Here is a 21,594-nt window from a genome sequence, read left to right as displayed (position 1 = left end):
CCTGATTTAAGGCTCATTGTCAGAAAAGAGTTTTGGGATTTGTTAGGGAAATATATTGGATTGATTAAAACAACAGAACTAGTAAGAAACTAAACCAGATGCAATATTTCTTAGAACTAGACAGTAGAGATTGTCTAAAGAAGTGGAAGAGGGAATGAAAACAGTTATTGAGAAAACAATAGAGCAGGGAATCCTTTGAGAGGCTCTTGGCAGCCCAAGCAAGTTTCCTGTAAAAGGAATTAAGAATCTGAGTGGCAAATAAAGATTTGTGCAAGACCTCCAAAAGATTAATAAAACTGTGGTTCCTTGTTGTCCTGTGGTACCGAATTCAGCAGGAATACTATTCCGAATTGCAGAAGAGAGAGAACGGTACACAGTCATTGACTTGTGGCAAGCGTTTTTTTCAATACCATTGCATGAGGATTCCCAGTCCTCTTCGCATTTCAATTTTTGAATAAAGTTCTTGTGCGGTATTGAATCTAATAAAGGTATACAGAGAGACCTTCTATTTTCTCAAAAATTCTGAAGAAAGATTTAGAGAGTTTGAAATTGCCAATGTTTGACTTGGCCCTTTCTGCATTGCCATACCCAAACCTTCTGCCTTCTCCTTCTTGTTTTCTGGAGCTGTTTAGGAATCTGCACACTTTATCACTACTATCCTGTGCTAAAGTGCTTGTGCTCTCTACTTTAATCACAGAAAAATTGGCTTCCACCCATTTTGGCACATTAAAATTAAAGACCCTCGTAAAGTGTTACTACATGTACCCAGTGCCTGTAAATGAAATGCTACCAGTGGGCCTGCGGCGCTTATTGCACACCCCACTTAAGTAGCCATTTTGACCTATCAAAATAAACCTCTTTGCTAGACCTAAACCTCCTTTTTTAATACATCTCAGGTTTGGCCTAACACAGCCCAGAGGGCAGGGTGCAGTGTATTGAAAAAGTTTGACATATACATTTACGTTTTAGTTGTCCTGGTGGTGAAAACCCCCTAAATTTGTTTTTCTCTACTGTGAGGCCTACCTTTTCCATAGGATAAAATTGGGATCCCTTATTACATTTAATAAGTGGTAACTTTCAATTGGGAGTAGATGGGAATGTCGTGTTTGATGCCTAAAGAATTGTAATTTAAAATAATTTTTAATGGTGATGTTGGATTTTAAGTCACAGTTCTGAAAATGCCCCTTTCAGAAAGTTGCAATTTTCTTGACCTAACCATATGGTGCCTACGGCCTGTATTCTGGGTGTAGCTGGCAGTTGGTGTTTATGTGTTGCTCTCAGACAGCGAGACAAAGGAGGAACAGGAATTTGTAGGATGGGCCATCTGAGTTGATGGGGAGTGGAGCTGTTATCTACAACACCTGTACTTCACAAAGGTTCTGCTTAGGCATACTCGCAAAATATTTGATACCAGTCTTATGCGACCCCAGACAAGCTGGGATTGTTTGCATAGGGCACATAGGCAGTGCTGGAAAAGTGGGTAGGGTTGCGCCTGAGAACTTTGACCCTATCGGTTAGAGACGGGTCAGGAGTCTCCACACCCACAGGCTGCTGTCAGGCATACATGTGGCACCAAAGTACCCTCCTCCAAACACTTTCGGGACCTGTCAAAGAACAAAAAAGGACTGGAGAGAATAGTGTGGACCCAGGAGAGTGAAGTGGACTCCATAGGTCGTAAGGCATACCCCTGTTCCACCAAAGTCCTGGACCCTTCCTGGTGTCAAAGTATACTCCTCCTAACATTTCATGAAATCTGGGACTTGGAAACTTTTTGGTTTAAGACCTTAGGAGGTCCGTGACCAACCTACCAAGCCAATCTGACAAAAGTGCTTTGCTGCTGAGCCAAAGCTTAAGGTTGCTCCCGCTGTGAGCATTTCCACTGCAGCAAATCTGATTCAGCTGGATATCGCGGAGAAGCTGTCTATCTTCATGGAGCCCTTTTCCACTACAGTCTGAAGCCTTGCCCTGTTGGAGGAATCGAAGTTCCAAAAAAGTGACTACGTCCGAATGTAGAAATCTTCTCTGGAACAAGAGGTGAAAAGTATCCAGCTGGCAAAGGACCTTCCTTAGGTGCAAAAATCTAATTTCTCCCGCTCTGAGCTTTTGCATCAAAAGCCAATTGCTTCACCGTGACCTCCTCCAGTGGCTACCTGATGACATGGAACCCACTTCGACAACACCCTGCTGCCTTGCCTCACTGAGGATTGTTTGCATCCTTTTCAGAGAGATAAAACTTCTGATTGGGACAAAACCTGATTTCTGTATCCAACCTGCACTCTATTTCGGTCTGCCTTAGCTTGTATCAAGGTATCGATCAAGCACAACCAGATGATCACAGTTGGTATTCATTCAATCACCAGCTCATGATTCTATAACTGCCCTTCCAATTCTAACGTTTGTCCACCTGGAGAACTACCACTTTAGCCTGCTTTTCAATGGATGATTTGTATCATTCCATGGCGGACTATTTTGTTTTAATGGTTCTTCTATTTGTAATTTATCACACAATAGTTGTGCACACCCTGCACTGTCCTCTAGCTCTCTGAGCAGGTGCTTGCACTTTTTCCCTCAATAACACAATGCCCCCCTCCCTTCCACTTCTTCAGACACCAAGAACTTTGGCTCAGTCGCTCTCTCTCTCTCAGTGCTTCTCAATATCTTTCTGCCGTTCTCCTCTCTTTTTTTCTCTCCTCCTCTGCCTCTCCCTCCCCCTTCCCTTGACCCTGCACCCAATGCCATTCTACCAGGCATTCCTTCATTCTCGTCTGTCCCAACTGAAACTGGGATGTAATTTGGGAAATTCGAGCCCAGATTTATGAAATTATGATGCAGTGCAATGCAATAGAACAACTTGCTCCACTGGGTCAATGGGGAGTGAGCAGGAATGCACAATATTCACCAACATATGGTGCATTTCTGCCTCTATCTGGTCTGGCACACTGTGAGCCTAGTGCCAAAGAGGGCATCCATGTGCCATGGTGTAAGGGTGTCTGCGTTGTGGGCAGCAATGTTTTTGTGCAGGAAGGGACACCCTTCTGCTCAAAAACAATCCTTAGAGGTGTCTTCCTCTTTCTAGATTGCTGCAGACTGCAACACACTTAGGAAAAGAAAAAAACAAGATGAAATAAAGATATTTCTCCTCGTAGCGGCACTACCCGAAAGGCCTAGCATTTTGACTCATTCCCAGGTTTTGGCCAAAATGAATGGGTGGGTGCATAGGAACACCCACTCTCCCCTCATGTGAAACCTTCACGGTGCAGAGTCCAACAAGGCAATGACTTGGGCTGTCTTGCATTACACCAGATTAGCAAGCAACACAAATCAAATTTAAGGATTATGTTGCCCATTTGTCACGCTGCGTGACGCAAGGGCAACACAATCTGGGCCTTGGTCTTTTAGGACATTTCCCCTGTCTGACTCCCAGAGAGACGAACAAATAGTGTGCCAATAGTAGGACAGGTTGGCCCCCACCATTTTCACTGAAAATGTGTGTTCCTGTGGTCTATCAAGTGTGCCGTCTGCTTGTAAGTCAAACCCCTTAAGGCAGAAAGATTGTTTGTATCCCATTTGATGGAGAAGCAATTGGCCAAGTAAAGGCCCTCTCCCCTACCAAGGCAATACATCCCTGATGTCTCGCAGGCTTTTTGTACCCCTCAGGATGGGCAGATTGGGACACCTCCTTCTAAGGTACTCACCTGAGGAACAGAAAGACTGAATTTATCCCAGGGCAGGGGCTTTCCTGAGTCCCGGATAGTCCAGCCCCCCCACCATTTTTGGTCAGTAAAATTCCTTGGTATCCAGTGGACTTGCTGCCTCTTGGTATGGAAAGAATGTGGTTAACCCTCCCAATATGTTCATCCATTCTGTTTTGGACCACTGTGATGGGAAGCAATTGATCATGGCTGAAAGGCCACTGCCTCATCAGACCAGTAATTGCTGATGTCTGGTGGGCTATCTGCTACCATGGGGCTCAGTAGATTGGGGGTGAACCCCCAAAGCTGTCTTTCAGGGATGCAGAATGACTGTCTGGCACTCAGGGTAACAGAGTGATGCTTGATGCCAGGATGATGCAGTCTCCCACCACGTTGCTGTTTTTCAAAGCAATTTCAGTTTTCTAGTGAGCCGGGCCAGGCAGGTTGGGTGAACCTCCTTGTTTGCCACCGTATAGGGCAGAAAGATGATCTTGAGCCTGTAATGGAGTGGTGCAGAATGATGTGAGCAGGGACAATTCCCCACCACGTTCCATTTTTTATGCCAATACTTGGAGTTTAGTGAGCTGCTTTGGGATCAGAAAGACTGTCTAATAACAAGAATGTGCAGTGCAGCCTGATGCCAGGATGGGCCAGTCCAAATCAGTCGCAGTATTCACCAACTCCTGTGGCCATATTCTTCGGGCTTATAGGTAAATTCAATATGCCAATTAAGGGTATACAATTGTCATCATGTTGAAAGGAGGAGCACATGCATGTTGCCACTATTTAGCATGGATAAAGTGTCCAGAGTAATGCTGCCAGCAAAAACAGATAATACAAAATCCTGGTGGTACATACAAATGCTCAGGCGATCATGAATGCTCTCTGTTCTTACATGGACTTTAAATATCCTTTACACAGATCCAGTACTCTAATTTCAACATTATAAGTCCATAGTAAATGGCACTCCAGGTACACAGTTCCTGAAAATGAAATGCTACTATTGGGCCTGCAGCACTTATTGTGCCAGGGACTAAAGTAGCCTTTTAAAACATGTCTCCGGCCTGCTACTGCAGCCTGTAGCACAGATTTAAACTGCCTTTTGAAACTGATAAACCAATCCTTTTGTGAGTCCTAAACCTTCCTTTTTAATAAATGTTAGTCACTCCTAAGATAGGCCCTGAAAACCTGCACCGGTCAGAATGGCTGACTCTGAAGCAAGGGACACACGTTGGATCCCAGGTACTGGCAGCGGCTCAGCTCAGCACCCTGGGACTCTGGGCAACAGCTCACTTAATCTCCCTGACGGCCCCCAGCACCTTGAGGCCCCTAGGGGTGATCAGTTTGCGCTTTACAAATACCGGATGCATACATACATAGGGCAGGGTGCCTCGTATTTAAAATGAAGGACATATGGGTTTAAGTTTTACATGTCCTGCTAAAGTTGTTTATCACTTCCGAAAGGTCTGTCTACCGAATCGACTGACATGGGGTTTTTGTATTACACTTAATAAGTGATAACGTTTGATGGGAAGCAAATAGAGAAATGCTAATTGTACTCAAATAAATTGTAATTTTAAATCCTCTTTAATGGCAAAGTTGGATAACTGTCCTTTCTACTACCTGCCTTCAGACGCACGTTTGCAGCGCAGCACAGCGCTATTTGGACACCTGTAGATTTTTAAATATTTAAGCATATTTTTGTTTGATTTATTTTCTTATCCCTGGTTTTTATCTGGCTGTTTGTCCTCTAACTTGCACAATAATCTGTCAGTGCACCGCTGTTTGGCGGGTCCTTGTCCTCGGGGGGAAGCCGGGGGATATTTGGCGGCCATTTTGGGTTGGGGTTCGGCGGGCCATAGTCGGGCGCCATACTGGTGGTGGAGGCGTGCAGCACATGCGCGGACGGGGTACTTTAGGCGGGCAGTTGATCGGGTCAGCTGGAATAGGTAACTGTCCTTTCTACTACCTGCCTTCAGACGCACGTTTGCAGCGCAGCGCAGCGCTATTTGGACACCTGTAGATTTTTAAATATTTCCTGTTAGCATATTTTTGTTTGATTTATTTTCTTATCCCTGGTTTTTATCTGGCTGTTTGTCCTCTAACTTGCACAATGATCTGTCAGTGCACCGCTGTTTGGGGGGTCTTTGTCCTCGGGGGGAAGCCGGGGGATATTTGGCGGCCATTTTGGGTTGGGGTTCGGCGGGCCATAGTCGGGCGCCATACTGGTGGTGGAGGCGTGCAGCACATGCGCGGACGGGGTACTTTAGCCAGCCACCTGAACGCGCAGCGGTGACGCGCAGTGGTGGGCGCCCTCTCTGCGCCTGAGTCGCGCCAGAGTCCTGCCCGTCTGCGCTCATCAGCGTCTCGGAGGCGACCGGAGCGTTGGAGTTGTCAGTTTCGTACTTCTCAGTACGACTATCTGCTGCTGGCATAATGGTATGTTATACGGCGCATGCGCTGCACTCTCTACAGAGGGTGTCCTGTACCTGTCGCAGAGTATTTCCTGGGCGGTATAAGGGAAAGAAGCGATGCCCTGGCTGTGGGTGGCTTCCTAACACGGCCTCGGCCCTCATATCAAACGAGGAAGTGGGTTGTTTAAGACATTTGTTTCTTCTTCTTAATACTAGATCCGTGCGCAGACACGCACAGGATATTTACGATCTTCTAGCCACCGAAAAGCCGCTTTGTTTAATGTTGACTGAGACCTGGCTGGGGGATTTCTCCAACCCTGATATAGCTGTAGCAATTCCTCCAGACTATAATATCTATCGTCAAGACAGATTGGGCGGGAGGGGGGGGGATGTGGCTCTTGTTGTGAACAAATCGGTTGCATGTTCCATCATCCCCACAGATGCCATCACGGGATCTGAATCCCTCGCCTTTTCCCTAGTTTTGGCGCCCCATCATTCGTTCAAAGGGCTGTTAGTTTACAGACCTCCAGGCCCGGTGGGTTCTTTCTTTGATGAGCTCCAGTCGATAATTGCTGTGCTGGCTCTTAGAGCACATCACTGTGTTTTGGCCGGGGATTTTAATTTTCATATGGAAGATGGATTAGATTCCGACACGATGAAGCTTTCTGAAGTTACGGCTCCTTTAGGTTTTGTCCCTTATCTTTCAGGACCTACACATGATAAGGGTCATACCCTGGACCAGGTTTTTTCAACGTCCCCTATAGAAGTACTTGCACTTCTACCGGTGCTTTGGTCAGACCATAGGCTGGCCAAATTTCATGTACTAGGCATGAAGAAATCTTTTAGCACCGTTCCTAGGCACCAGGGACGCTCATTTAGGGCATATCATCGGGTGACCCCAGATATGCTGATTCAAGCATCTCTTGATTATCCCTGCTCCTTTACGGGAGATCTGGAGAGTGACCTAGTATCCTTGCAGGCTTGGCTAATGGCGAGACTGAATGATCTGGCTCCTGAGACGGCCTCCCGGTTATCATCTAAACGGGTCTCGGCCCCTTGGTTTACTGCAGCACTATCGGCGTTGCGCCGGCAGTGCAAGGTGGCTGAAAGGGCCTGGCGGTCGCAGTACGACTCGGAGGCCAGGCTGTCATATAGGATGGAGGTCAAAGCATACCATCGCGCTATCCTCTTGGAAAAAAAGGGTTATCTGGCCAAGAGGATAGAGGCTGCCTCTAACTCCTGCAAGGAGATCTTTACGATTGTCAGGGACTTTACGTCTCTGCGACAAAATGCGACTGTGGCTGTTCCCTCTGAGTCGTGGGCCTCTGCCTTGTCTGATTTCTTTAGTACCAAGATCGAATTGATCCAGGATACTTTTCCTTCTAGGATCACCGAGGTATGTCCCAGTTATGAGGATGACCTGGACCCGCTGGCCCGTATGGGCCCAGTCTTGGCAGTTTTCCCGCCTATTTCGACTTCGTCATCGTTGGCACTTATGGCCAATCTTAAATCTGGGTCGCCCCTTGACCCGTGCCCTGCCAAGTTCCTGGCGAAGGTGGCGGAAGTGGTTAATCCATTGGCAAATCCTCTTTTAAATCTCTCCCTCAGTCGGGGCTCGGTGCCGCAGGTCTGGAAGCAGGCTATGGTTATTCCTTTTCTCAAAAAACCTGGCCTGGATCCAAAGGCCTTGGCCAATTATAGGCCTATTTCTCTCCTTCCTGCGTTGGCCAAGATCTTGGAGAAACACGTGCATATCGTGCTCTCCAATTTTTTGGAATTCCATAGCCTGTTGCACCCGTAACAATCAGGTTTTCGCCCTAACTTAAGTACTGAGACGGCGCTTTTGGAAGTGTCTGAGGCTGTAAAAGAGGTACTGGATGCAGGGGGTAAAGCCATGCTGGTAATGCTAGACTTGTCGGCGGTGCTCAGGTGGTTTAGATCCTTCCTGGAGGGCAGGCAGCAAACGGTCTGGGCCCCGCCCAGCTCTGCCGTGATGCCGCCTCTGGGAGTAGGAGTTCCACAGGGTTCTGTGTTGAGCCCTACTCTCTTTAACATCTTTATGACCACTTTGGCGGCCCTGGCGGAGTCTCGGGGGGCTCAGATCGTTTCCTATGCCGACGATACTCAGCTCCTCTTTACGTGTAGGAAGGGTGAAGACTTTGATGGGGAGAGTATTCGTGAGTGCCTTGGGGCTGTTTTTAATTGGTTTCAGCGTAACAGTCTCAAGTGCAACTCTGATAAATCATAAGTACTCTTCTTTGGTTGTCCATCTGACCCTGACTGGCAGGAATGGTGGCCTGTCAACATGTTCCCTCCAGCGAGTTCTTCTCAGCTAGCAAAGAATCTGGGGATCAAGATTGACAATGGTTTGTCGTTAAGATCCCAGATTCTTGGTCTTACTGGAACATGTTTTGGCCTCCTGAGAATGCTTCGTAAGTTTCTTCCTTTGCTCTCAGAAGAACATAGGAAGACGACGGTGCAGGCCTTGATTGGCTCAAGATTGGATTATTCTAACATCTTATATCTTGGCCTACCGGAATATCTTTTGCAACGGCTGCAGGTAGTCCAGAACTCGGCCGCGCGAGCCATTTTTGGCCTGCACAGGCGAGCCAGTGCCACCAGTCTCCTATAGTCACTTCACTGGCTTCCGATCAAGAAACGGATTGTTTTCAAGGCCTTGACTTTAGCGCATAAGGCCCTCTATGCTTCGGGTGCCAAATATCTTCAAAAGAGACTTTCCTTCTATCATCCGGCTCGAGCTTTGAGGTCTGAGTCACTGTTTTTGGCCGTAGTTCCCCGCATTAAGAAAGCTCGCATTGGAGGGCGTTCTTTCAACCTTCTGGCACCGCAACGCTGGAATGCTTTGCCTTTGGCACTGCGTAGCACCTCCAATCTGTTGACATTCAGGAAGGGCCACAAAACCTGGCTTTTTGCTCTTTAAGTTTGGCTGCTTTTTATTTTTGTTTGCGCTGTCTCCTGTCTGCTGTGTTGTGTCTTCTGTTTCAGGTGGTTATTATTAAAAGCGCCGGGACACTCTTTTAGAGTAGCCGAGCGCTATATAAGACCAGTTTTAACATAACATAACATAACATAAGTCCCAATCCTGAAAATGCCACCTTTAGAAATTAAATTAAAGTCGGTTTTTGATACAGAATCAACCCAGGTACCTTTGATTTGGTTCTGTGCACTTTTGGGCATTCAGGGCCATATGTAGGTAAATTATATTTACCGATTCTTAAATACCGAATTTTACCGATTCGGTATTTATGAATCGGTAAATGTAATGTAGGTAAACAATTACCGAATCGGTAAATATCGGTATTTAAGAATCGGTATTTACCGAATCGGTAATAATGCATCCCTTCCCATTCATTCCTATGGGCCTGAAGGCCCATAGGAATGAATGGGAAGCCAGTTACCATTACCGATTCGGTAAATACCGAATCGGTAATAGGGGAGGCATTATCATGGGTGGCAGGGTGTCACATTGACACCCTGTTGCACCCCTGATTCGTGCATGTGTGCACATGTGGCGCACATACATGCCCTAAGGGCATGTATGTCTGCCACATTGCACTTTTCAAATGGCACAAAAATGCTTTTAGAAAGGTATTCGTCATTTACCATCAACTTGTAGTTGGTGGTAAATAACGAATCCTGACACCAATGATGCACTCACTTGAGTGCCCCCTACATATCATTTCTGGATTCGGTATTTACCGAATCGGTATTTTACCGATTTCTTAAATTCCGATTCGGTAAATACCGAATCCAGAAAATCAGCCACCTACATTGCAAATGCCTAAATACCGGTCGGTAACGGGATATTTACCGAATTTCGGCCGTTGCCGACCGGTATTTGGCTTCCTACATGAGGCCCTTATTGTTTAAAAATAATCATCAGTATTGGCAATCTTGTTGTTTTTTGTTTATCTGGCTCAGCCTTACTGATTCGAGCCTTACCCTTCCTTGTTACATACCTTTAGAAAGTTGGCATTTTCTTGTCCAAATCCTTTGTGCCTTCTGTCAGTACCCTTTGTGACATAACTGTGAATGACGCTGGTGTTGGAGTTTTGTGTATTCCTCCCGGACAGTTAGGCAAAGGGGACAGGATATAGGCAGGCTGGGCATCGTGCCAGGATGGATGGTTGTGGAGGTATGCCCTGTCCCACTTACATTTCACAGGGCTTTGCCTCTTGCACACAGTAGGGAACCTGACATTAGTTGTTTGTTACCTACTTTCATGGAGCCTTGACAGGGGAAGGGAAGAACTTTTCAGGACCAAATGCAGGGGGTAGTATAGGAAACCCACCACACACTTCAAAGGTTACCACCTGGTATAAATACCTCTGCAGTACATTCCTGGATCTATAGACATTACAGAAGAAGGGCTGTCTTGTTCCCCAGGGGAAGGCCTGCTACTTGTGGCCTTTCCTGCTCCCTTCATCTCAAGCTAACTTGAGTGACTCCAAGTTCCAGTTAGCTGACATCTTGTTTGGAGCTACAGGGACACAATAAGCTCCAGGGTCTTCCTGCTGGCCTGCTGCACTGGACCTGCAACTAGACCTTCCTAAGCCCTGTTAGCCTCTGCTGGGTTGAGTCCCTGATTCTCAAGAGGTGCCTCCCCATGCCCTGGACCCTTGGCTGGCATCAGAGAGAACTCCTCCTTGCCTAAGTCAAGTTTCCATTGAATCTGGTGTAAAGCAATGCAAAGCCAAACAGAGCCTTACCACACTAAAAGCTTCACTGGAACCTACGCTGAGAGACGCAAGGCTCTGCAGAGCTTCACCGCAAAGATGAAAGCCTCAACAGAACCAATGCTGAGTGACGCAAATCCTCACACAGCAATGTCACACAGACCTTTCACCAAGGACATAAGGTACAGCTCTCATCAGCCCAAACTTGTCCTGTGCCCAGCCTGCATTCTATTAAGGTCAGCTTGAACTTGTAATTGTGTCTCTGTCCAGCGTGACCAGATACCCTCATTTGATGATTGGTGCCTTTTGACCCTGTTGTTAACCAAACCTTTAAAATTCAATATCTCAAGTTCTACTAATTTGTATTTTTCTGATACAATTATTTTCTTAAACGTTACTCTGTTTTTTTCTAAACTCGATTGCGATTTGTCTTATATTGTGTTTTCACGTGATTACTGTTCGTGTGCTGCATAAATACTTGACATATGCCTCTGAGGTAAGCCTGACTGCTTTTGTGGCAGGCTAACAGCACAGATCAGAGGGTTAAGCACAGGTTAATTTAGTGATTTTTGTAGTCCATCTGACAAATATTGTGGTTGTTGCTTCAGTGGGGTTCCCCCAACCAATAGTCCCAATTTCTTACAATATTTAAATGACTTGCCCAGTGCTTGCTTCAAAATATAGATTTTGCCGTTAAATCCCATGATATTCATCCACTGCAGTGTTTAAATTTGGACCAAAGGCATTTGTCAGTGGTAAAAATTGAATCCTGTAAGACATTGGAGCATTGATTGAGGGGGTAACTACCCAATTCAACTAATAATCACAATCCTTATGAGGGTGAGCAACTAAAGTCACCAAATCAATCTCATCTCAACCCATGGTAGCTATGGCACAGAGCAAACAGGCTTAACTTAGAGGCAATGTGTAAAGTATATATGCAATATTGAAACATTTATCAAGTCAAAAAATAACGATAAAAATATCCCAAACCAATTCAGAAAAATAGAGCAACTTTTAATAGATAAAATTAAACTAGAACAATAATAAACCAATAAGAAGAACCAGACATGTGAATTTCTAACGTTTAAGGTTAAAAATGACACCAAAAAGCATTGCGCGCCAACGACAGTCAACTCATTGAGATGTTCTGATACCAATTCATGATTTGATGATTGTTAGACCTGGCATCTTTGGCATGGTTTCCCCTGACTTTTTGCCTCTACCTCCTGTATTTTTGACGCTGTGCTGGATTTTGTTTTTGCTGTTTATATGCTTTGGGCACTTTGCCACTGCTGATCAGTGTCAAAGTGCAAGTGCTCCCTAGGTAAATTGTTATATTGATTGGTTATCCATGATTGGTGTATTTGTTTCACCTGTTAACCCCTAGTAAAGTGCACTGAGTGTGCCAGGGCTGGTGATTCAAATGCTACTAGTGGGCCTGCAGCACTGATTGTGCCACCCACAGGAGTAGCCCTAAAATGGTGTCACAGGCCTGCCACCGCAGTGCCTGGGTGCAGTTGCTAACGGCAATGCTGACCTGACCAGTGTCCACACTGGCCAGGCTTAACCCTTCCCTTTCTGTACACATTGGACACCCCTATGGAAGGCCTTTGGTACCCCCCTGGGCACGGTGCAGTGTATGTGAAAGGTAGAGCATGTATTGGTGTAGGTGACATGCTCTGGTAGTGAATTACAGCAATTTTCGTTTTTCACTATTGAAAGGCTATCTTTCCCATAGGCTATAATGGGGAATGCTGAGTATAATGTTTACCTGCATATCTTCCCATAGGAGCAAGATAGAAAATTAAAGTCTGGTATCCCTAAACTCAGAATTTAATAACACATCTTTTAGGAAATATGGTTTTTAAATCCTGTGTGTGAAAACAGCACTTTTAGAAAGTGGCTGTTTCCTTTCCTGCCCTTTCTGTGTGCCTTGGCCTGTTTGTGAATTGACTGTCTGGTTTGTGAGTGACAGGGACAGGGGTGGCTCCCAGAGGCTGAATGAGTCAGCCCAGGGCTGAATAGGGAAATTCCCCTGTATATGGGTGGGAGGAGTAGCACCTGGGCCTGAATAGGGCTGTGCCTGCCTTCCACAATGCTGGCTCCACCCCCTGCTGGGCGGCTGACGATCCTGCCCCTCTCTCTCAAAGGAAAGAAGAAACCAAGAAAACAGAGTGCTCCAGGACTGGCCAGAACTGGTTCTGATAGGCCAAGGCCCCTCTGCCTTCAGAGGACAAAGGATTTGGGGGTATAATTATTGGGACCCAGACTACAGAAAAATAGATCATCCTGGAATCAAGAAGGAACCTCTGCCAAGGAGAAACCTGGAAGACTGAAGAAGAAGGACTGACCTGCTGTAAGGCTGACCTGCAGTTGGTTTGCTGCCAAGGAGAGGGGAAGGACTTTGCTGTGTGCTGTGTCGCCTGGTTTGAAGGAATCTCCAAGGGCCTGAGTAGAGCTGGCCTCCCGTTAAGAAGTCTCAGGAACAAAAGGACTTCACCCCAGCTTCCCCCTGAACTCTGCTGTGTGAGTTCTTCCCTGCCTAGAGTGCTTGATCCCATTATGGGGTCTCTGGAAGTGGTGCCTGCTGTTGGGAAGCTGACCAAGAGAAAAGAAGTAAAAGATCTGCAACTTTTTCACGCACCGCAGGCTTAGCGAGAAAATTTCCGTTGGTGCGAAAATCGCCACAGCGCCTATTGCCGCTGCAAAATCAACGCCGCGTTCGTCTTCGGAGCGCATCGCCCCCGGAGCGGGAAGATTCCAGTCGCTGCGAGTAGCGTAGCAGAGCCTGCCACCGCTGAGTGAGATCGTCGCACCGCTCGTTAGCGGGCCGCATTTTGTCGTTGCGAACATCGTCGCAGAGCCAGCGAAGATCGTCACATCGTGCCTTTGCGAGTAAGCCTGTCTGCTCGTGCCAAGCTACCAAGGGGGTGGGCAGGGGTTATCTAAAGAGTGTATTCCCCTTACCCTGACTAGAAGTAAGGGTCCCTATTTGGACAGTGTTACCTACCTCTGCCAACTAGAGACCCCCAGATCTAACAACGATGACTACAATGGAGAGGCGTTACACTATAGAAACCAAGCTCGACCAAGTCAGAAGTTTTATCTTTGGACTCAGTCTTTGAAATGGAACTCCAAAATCTTAAGAGGGCCAATACAGCAGAATGAGACTAAAGAGGGCTCCACAAGATTGGATAGCCACTGGACGAGTTCCTGGTGAAGCCATTGTCTTTTGGAGAGAAAGCTCTGAATTGGAAAAAATCTAATTTCATGTCCAAGGAAGGTCCTTCGGTGACCAGATACTTTTGACGTCTTTCTAAGTTCAGACTTAGTAACTTTTTTGGAGCTCAGATTCCACCACCGGGGCAAAGCTGAAGTTTGTGGCTAAAGAGGGCACCACAATCCCGGATACCTTCTCTGTGAGTTCCCTCTGAATTGGATTTGCAGCTGCAGAAAGGCTCTAAGTAGGAAAAACCTGAATCTTCAGCCCAGTGACAACTCACTTAGGTTAGTTTGGCTTGGCAGATTGTCTGACACTTTGATGTCTTTGAAGTCAAAAGGTTTCTAAATTTCATGTTTCTCAAGATGTTAGGATGAGTACATGTTCACACAGCCAGAGTTTGAGGACCTGAGGAAGAGCACTTGGGAGTCAAACCTTACTCCAGCAGAAACCACCAGCAGGGTCCAGATCAGGCCCAGTTAGAACTGGTCATCTGGGTAGTTTGAGGAAAGGTCTCTCTTGTAGCTTGTTGTTCCCATGTAGCTTGAAAAGGAGATCAGCCTTATAACCCTTGGAGTCTACTTCTTTGTCCTCGGCACAAGAGGGAGAACAGGTCTAGTCCTTTAGGACTCTTCTCAGGTTTCCAACACCAGGTTCAGTCCTCTTCTGATCTTCCACAGGTCCATTACTGTTCTAAGGAGAGTACTGGGGATGCCACAAATATGCCTGGCACTAGCCTGTAGGTGGGGGTGACTCCTTCCTAGCCGATGGGGAAAATTTCCCAGTAGTTACCCTACCTACAGTATCTCCTTTGTGCCCTACGGAAAACAATCCCACAGAAAATGAAACACCTCTCCCTTTATGTAAAACGTGTGTGCCCACTCTCAGAGGTGTGGCCAGGGAAATGAGCAATCCCTCCTCTGTAATCTCTTCAAACCGGTTCTGGAGGCAGCTCCTCTCCCACTGGGATTGGAGACTGGCTGGGGGAATCAAAGAAAGGCCCTGGCCAGGGGTCACCTGGAATCTACCTATGATAGGGGTGGCCCCTTTGAAGATAATTAAGTTTCTGGGCACTGCCCAAATGGTCATTCTGCCAGAGGAACAGAAACACCTCTCCACATCCAAACATTTGTTTCTTTCTGTGGGAGCAATTTTCCCACCTCATTTAGAGTTAAGCACTTGGAGGACTGCAGTTGGAGGCTATTCTAAAGTATCCTCCAAAGGCTTTAGGCTGAGAAAGTCAACTTCCTAAAGTTCCTTTTCCATAATATTTATTGAAAGACGTGATTGGACTTTCAAGAAAAATTAAAGTGAGTCTAAGGAATACATTTCCGGGTGTTTCCTATCATTATTAAATTTAAAATTGTATCCCAGTGTTTATCTATGGAACAGTCAGCCTTGCTACAGAAAAAAATGCTTTTGGGCATTTTTTAACTGTAAGACCTTGTGTAGCATTACAGTTTTACATACCTTACTTCCAAATGCAATGTACCATGCCTTATGGACAATAAGGCCTACTTTGGGGTGACTTGCTGATATTTTAAAGGCAGGTGTGGATCTGACAAAAGGGTTTATTTTGAAAGGTAGAATTGCAGTTTAAAAGCTGCTTTAGTCAAACTACAGTAGTAGGCGTCAAGTCATGTTTTACCTTGTCACTGTAGCGAGTGGCACAACCGGTGCTTCTGTCCACTAGTGACATTTAACGTTTAGGCCTTGGGTACACTTTGTACCCTATTGTAGGGGCTTATAAGAATATTCAATATGCCAATTAAGGGCATACAATTGTTGTCATGTTGAAAGAAGGAGCACATGCACTTTGTCACTGTTTAGCACGGGTAAAGTGCACAGAGTTCTACAGCAAGTAAAAACACCTAGGACAAAATTCTGGGGGTACCACAAACAATAAATGGTAATTCACTACAAGAGGACACTAAAGAGCTTCGTTTGTGGAAAGGAGCCAGAATAAAAAAAAATGTTTGCAAGCAGTGGGAGCAAAGGAGAATGGTACCAGTTCCCATATTGCCCTGAGAGGCGTGCAAGCAGCTGGCTAGTGTCCCGGGGGCATTGCGTCTCCTTCCTCAGTCTGCAACATTACAGGAGATTGTGCATTTTCCAAGTGTGACCAGGGCACTGAAACTAAAAGAAGCAAAAGGAAATGGCACGAGGTACAAGTCAGGGCACCGAAGTGCCACAGCTATTGTCGCTCATATACACAACATAAAAATTAGCCGAAGAGCACCACGTAATTCCCTGCATGTTCAAAGCATTATGGGACTACTTAGTTGCTTCCCAATGAGTTTTCGGGACTGCTGGAGGGGCAGAAGCCCTCAAGAATATTTTAGGAAACCTTAACCCTAAGACTCCTGGGGCCCTAATAGTACGACTCCAGGGGAGATTTGCATCGGCTGGAAGCACTTCCAGAGCTGGATCTTTTTGTTCTTAGGCTTGGGAATACGGGGACTCCTAGTGGTTGATTTTATGTGGCCTGTTGCAAGTGAAGAAGGACTCAGACACACATGCTGTTTTGAATTCAACTGCTTTTTTGACAGCTTGAATGTAAACAACGAATGTTTACCATTTCTATTGATGTAAATGATGGTGTCATGTTGAAACATGGCTTGTGGTTGATTTCATTAGGGCGGTGACATTCTGACAAAGCCAGTAGGCATTCCTTTTATATACTAATGCCCCTTGTAATGTGTTACCTTGACAAACTATTATTATTAATGTGGTGATGCCTTGACAAAGCCAGTAGTCCTGCTGTATTTACACTTACACCCATTATTTTGTGATAGTGCATCTGATATAGGTGGAGGGCATTGTGACTATGTGGTTAAGGGACCCACTAGTGTTGTAATGTGATATGAGGGTGTCACAAAGGAATTTTAATCTATCTGATATATATATATTCGTAATTTAATGTATAGTATTTAATAGAGTGTATTTAATAAAACTGCCTTTCCTTTTTAGAAGAAAAAGCACTGACTGGACAATAATTGATGGAGCGTTGTTGTTGAGTGCCAGTGAATTGGGATTGCTAGCCCACACCATTACCCTGAGCCTGGACTGCTTGGACTGCTCTGCCTCACTACCTTGAGAGAGTCAAGTGCAATAATGGTACTTGCTTCCCAGTTATGAGACAACTGTGAACGTATTTCTTATGTAGGACTCACAGCTGTTAACCCGATTTCTTACAAAAACCAAAAGGGGAAAGGTCAGTAAATACCAAATGCCATCTAGAAGTGAGAGAAAAACCTAGACAAATTTTCACAACTCTCAATAGCCCAGTAATAAATGTAGTATAAAAATACTCCCTTTCTTTCTCCTTAATGGGATGCCTTTATACACTTCACTTCTCCTCAGATCTACCCCTAAACGTTTTGTTTACCCTAGTCTTCTTTAGGTTTTTGCCAAGATCCAGATGGACTTCACACATACATCCTGTTCTGAATAAAGACCCACTACTTTGTGTGTGAGTATGTGGTGCACATAAGGCAGCCTCATAGCACAGATAGTCTATGATTGATGGCGACACACCCTGTTTGTGGTCGGCACAGGGCTTAGGTAGGATAATGAGATCAGTAAGGGCAGAAACAGTCCTGCAGTGGTGAAATTCTCAGAAGAACTCAAATGGATTTTGTGGCTCGAATGAGCTTTACATTTTAATATTTCTATTCAGCATTATTGTTTTATACACCATTTTCCTAAGTGCCCCTTTGAGCTCCTTGTTCCGTAGACTGTAGATAATGGGGTTCAAGGTTGGAGTGACCACAGCATAGAAGACAGGAATCAGTTTCTCTTGATCTAGTGAATAACTGGAGGTGGGACGCAGGTACATAAAGAAGGAGGTCCCAAAGAAAAGACTGACCACGATGAGATGAGATGTGCAGGTGGAGAAGGCTTTACGTTGACCTGCTTTAGTACGTATTTTTAGTATGGCTGAGATTATTTGGATGTAGGAGATGAGAGTGAGCAGGAATGATCCAAGGCCATACAGACCCCCAACTACAAAGAGCACCATTTCGTTTATGTGTGTATCAGCACAAGCCAGGCTCAGCAATGGTGGAATGTCACAGAAGAACTGCTTCACCTCATTTGAGGAGCAGAATGGGAGTCGGAAAGTGAAGACTGTGTGCACCATGGAATTGAGAAAGCCACTTAGCCATGAGATGCTCACCAGTGAATGACACACCCACCTACTCATAATGATGGAGTATCCTAAGGGGTTGCAGATGGCAACAAACCGGTCATACGCCATGACGGCAAGTAGAGTGCATTCAATACTACCAAGTGAAATAAAGAAGTATAGCTGGGCAGCACAACCAGCATAATGGATGGTATTTCGCTTTGCTAGGAAGTTCTCTAACATTTTGGGGATGGTCACAGATGTGTAACAGATTTCAAGAATTGAAAGGTGACGAAGAAAGTAGTACATGGGTGTGTTGAGACGAGGATCAGTCAAGGTGATGGTCACAATGAGAAAGTTACCCATCAACATGGAGAGATAGAGTGAGAGGAACAGAACAAACAGGGTGATTTTAAGCTCTGGGAGGCTAGAGAAGCCAAGCAAAACGAATTCTTCCACAGTGGTCTTGTTTTGCATGCCTTGATCAGGTGATTATGTAATATCTGTAGGGAATTAAAAAAGGTAAATATTATTCATGGGAAAAGGAGATTGCATTGGGTAATAAGTATTGTTAAGCAGCATATATTTCATGCAACAATTTAGCAAGCTAAAAACTTTTTTTTTTACATACATGTCACCCAGTGATGTATATTAATGTAATACATCTCTATTTTTCTCTTCTCTGCTTCTTCCTCCCTCATCCACTCTTGCCCTAATTTTCTGCCCCTTCTCCCCTCTTTGGGCTTCTCTCTCTACTCCACGCTCTCATTTTCCTCTTGTTTCAAAAATAGGATTTAAAGGTACGATGGAGGCTAATTTAAATGTTTTATGTAGTCATGGTAAATTGTCATTTATGTTGCTACTTTTAGATTTTGTTGCAGATGTTTAGTATTTTCATACATACCTATCCTCTGTTGGTATGACCCATTTGGAATGTTAGAATGTTTGTATTTGAAGAGAAGCTTTGAGAACTGTGGCTGAGATGGGAACTTACTGCAGGGCTGTGGCTGGAGTTTCATCTTTCAAATAAAGAAGTCACCTACTTTTGCCACCTCTACTGTCTTATTTGTTCCTATATAATGGTCTTCACATTGGCGACAATCTGGTTTGGAACCTATTGAATCTGAATGCATGACGTTACAACGCATACATTTATAACGCATGCCTTTACAACACAGTTTTTACATCGCAAAATCCTTTACAACGCATTCTTTTACATCGCATGCCATTACATCGCATTTTCAGAAACTACCTTTACAACACATTCCATTACATCACATTATACCTTTACAATGCATACCATTGCAATGCATACCATTACATCGCATTTAAGGTAAGTGTTGGATAGTATAGGGGTAATAATTACTATTCTAACTCCAGTGAGTGCAACAGTAGGGTAAGTGTTGGATATTGGAGGGGTAAAAATTACTATTCTAACTCCAGTGAGAGCAACAGTAGGGTAAGTGTTGGATAGTGTAGGGGTTAAAATGACTATTCTAACTCCATTGAGTGCAACAGTAGGGTAGGTGTTGGATAGTGTAAGGGTACTATGCGTTGTAATGGTATGCGTTGTAATGACTTGCGATGTAATGCCTGCGTTGTAGTGACATGCGTTGTAATGACATGCGTTGTGATGACATGCGATGTAAAGGATGTTACGATGTAATGACTGCTATGTAAAGGTAGTGCGATGTTATGACTGCGTTGTAAAGGTTGTTTCCCATTGAATCTTGCTACTCACTTGTCAAGAAAGCATTAATTAAGTCACTGTTCATATACTTATTCAGATACTTCCTTTTCAAACATAATGGGAGTATTTCAGGTTTTGTTGTTGTTGGAGTGCCCGGCTATTTCTACTTGAATGACGTATTTTATTCTGAACTGTACTTTGGAGAAGAGCACCATGGGTTTTAAGACTGGAATTGGCAGCTGGCCGTGTGCTACTTGCTGCGTTCCTGAGAAGATGCATATTTGTATCGCCGGGTGCGATGAATCATTTAACTTCACATTGGTAATTACTTATGGCAGGAGCAGCTCGTATACGGGAAAAGAGGCGGGGAGGGGTTGGGGGGATGACAGAGACCAACAGAAAAAAAAGACAAGCATTGGCATAGCCAATAGTTCTTGCCTTTGGGACCTTATGAGTGTTCAGCCATGCAGCACATTATCCTGGACTCCAGGGATTGAAGAGCTATGCAATTACTGCACAATGGCCCGTGCAGTGTGATTCAGGAATACATATTTAAAATCCACGCTGGATGCTTTATTGTAGGTAGCCTAAGGTAAGCAGGTCCTGCTAGATTTCTACACTAGTTGGTTAGTGAATAGCTAAAATGCATGAATAAGGACAAGGCTGCTCTCCCTCTGACATTGTTAAGTGGTGAAGCGTGTAGTGGGGCTTTCCCCCACCAGGCGCGATGGTAGAGGGCCACGTGATTGTCTGTTTTTAAGGGAGATGATTAGGAGTGTGGGCTCTAAAGAATCATAAATCTCGCACACAAAATAAAATTCAACTCATTTCATTATAACTACCCTGTTAGAGTACCCGAATAGACAGAAGTAAAGCATTCATAAAGTATCTTGTACATATAAAGAAGTACATTTTCATAATGGATGACTATTCAACTTTAAAACACTGGACGCAGGGAAGTCTGGTGCCATGTGTGATGAGTAGCAGCATGCCCTTGTTGTGTCTCTGGGGTTGTGTAGCAGCACTGCTGCTCAAAGCGGTTTTTGAAACCCTTAAAAAGTAACCTTCCCAGATCCTGGATTCCCACCTCCAATCCTCATCCTGGCCTTCATCCCGCCCAGGTTTTAAACATCTGTTCTTTGCACGACCTGCCTGGAGGACTAAACTCGCAATCAGAAAAGTGAAACAACCTGCCCCAGATTACAAACTGCTGCTGTACAACACAGCGCAGGTGGCTTCAGAGCACCTGTGGTGTAGATGAAATGTTTGCACCTGCCAGTACCTGCTATTTTACGTTGTGCTTGACAGAGAAAGAAATGGGTTTGTACATTCGTACACCTGTTCAAATGAGCTTATATGTGGGCAGCGCTGAAAACAGGATGGTGGTGAAAACAGACCACAGAACAATCGCAGACTACTCATGGCTGCTTTACACACTACATGGGGCCACTTACATTACTCATGAGGTTGAAGGTGTCACAGATGACCCAGGAAACACAGCCAGTGTGCCATCTCCTTGCATCACTTTATCAAGGTAATAAAATGCGGCGGACTTCGTTACAAAACTGGAGCATTCCTTGGAGTACGTTGCACCCACAGGTGATGGAGTGTTCAGTCAAAGAGGTGCACAAGAACAAAGGCTAGACATTGTAAACTTCGGAAGAAGCCAGGATCGGATAGGATGTACGTTGGCTCAGCACCTGGGATTAGCAGCTGAACATGCTTGTGTGTATCTGGAGGCTATCAGTGGTG

The 21,594-nt window shown here is 45.1% G+C and overlaps 1 protein-coding gene across 1 annotated transcript; it reads right to left on the bottom strand.

Annotated features, from left to right (window-relative positions):
- Positions 1 to 17,681: 17,681 nt before the first annotated feature.
- On the bottom strand, positions 17,682 to 18,629 carry LOC146809812 (olfactory receptor 5V1-like). The gene has a single exon (XM_085614906.1). The coding sequence runs from the start codon at positions 18,627 to 18,629 to the stop codon at positions 17,682 to 17,684; it is 948 nt and encodes a 315-aa protein (XP_085471032.1).
- Between the last annotated feature and the right edge of the window lie 2,965 nt (positions 18,630 to 21,594).

The sequence above is a fragment of the Triturus cristatus genome, chromosome 7 (genome assembly GCF_964204655.1).
Source record: "Triturus cristatus chromosome 7, aTriCri1.1, whole genome shotgun sequence".
NCBI classification, from domain to species: domain Eukaryota; kingdom Metazoa; phylum Chordata; class Amphibia; order Caudata; family Salamandridae; genus Triturus; species Triturus cristatus.
The sequence above is the reverse complement of the archived record's forward strand: the minus strand, read 5'-3'. Positions and strand labels throughout refer to the sequence as shown.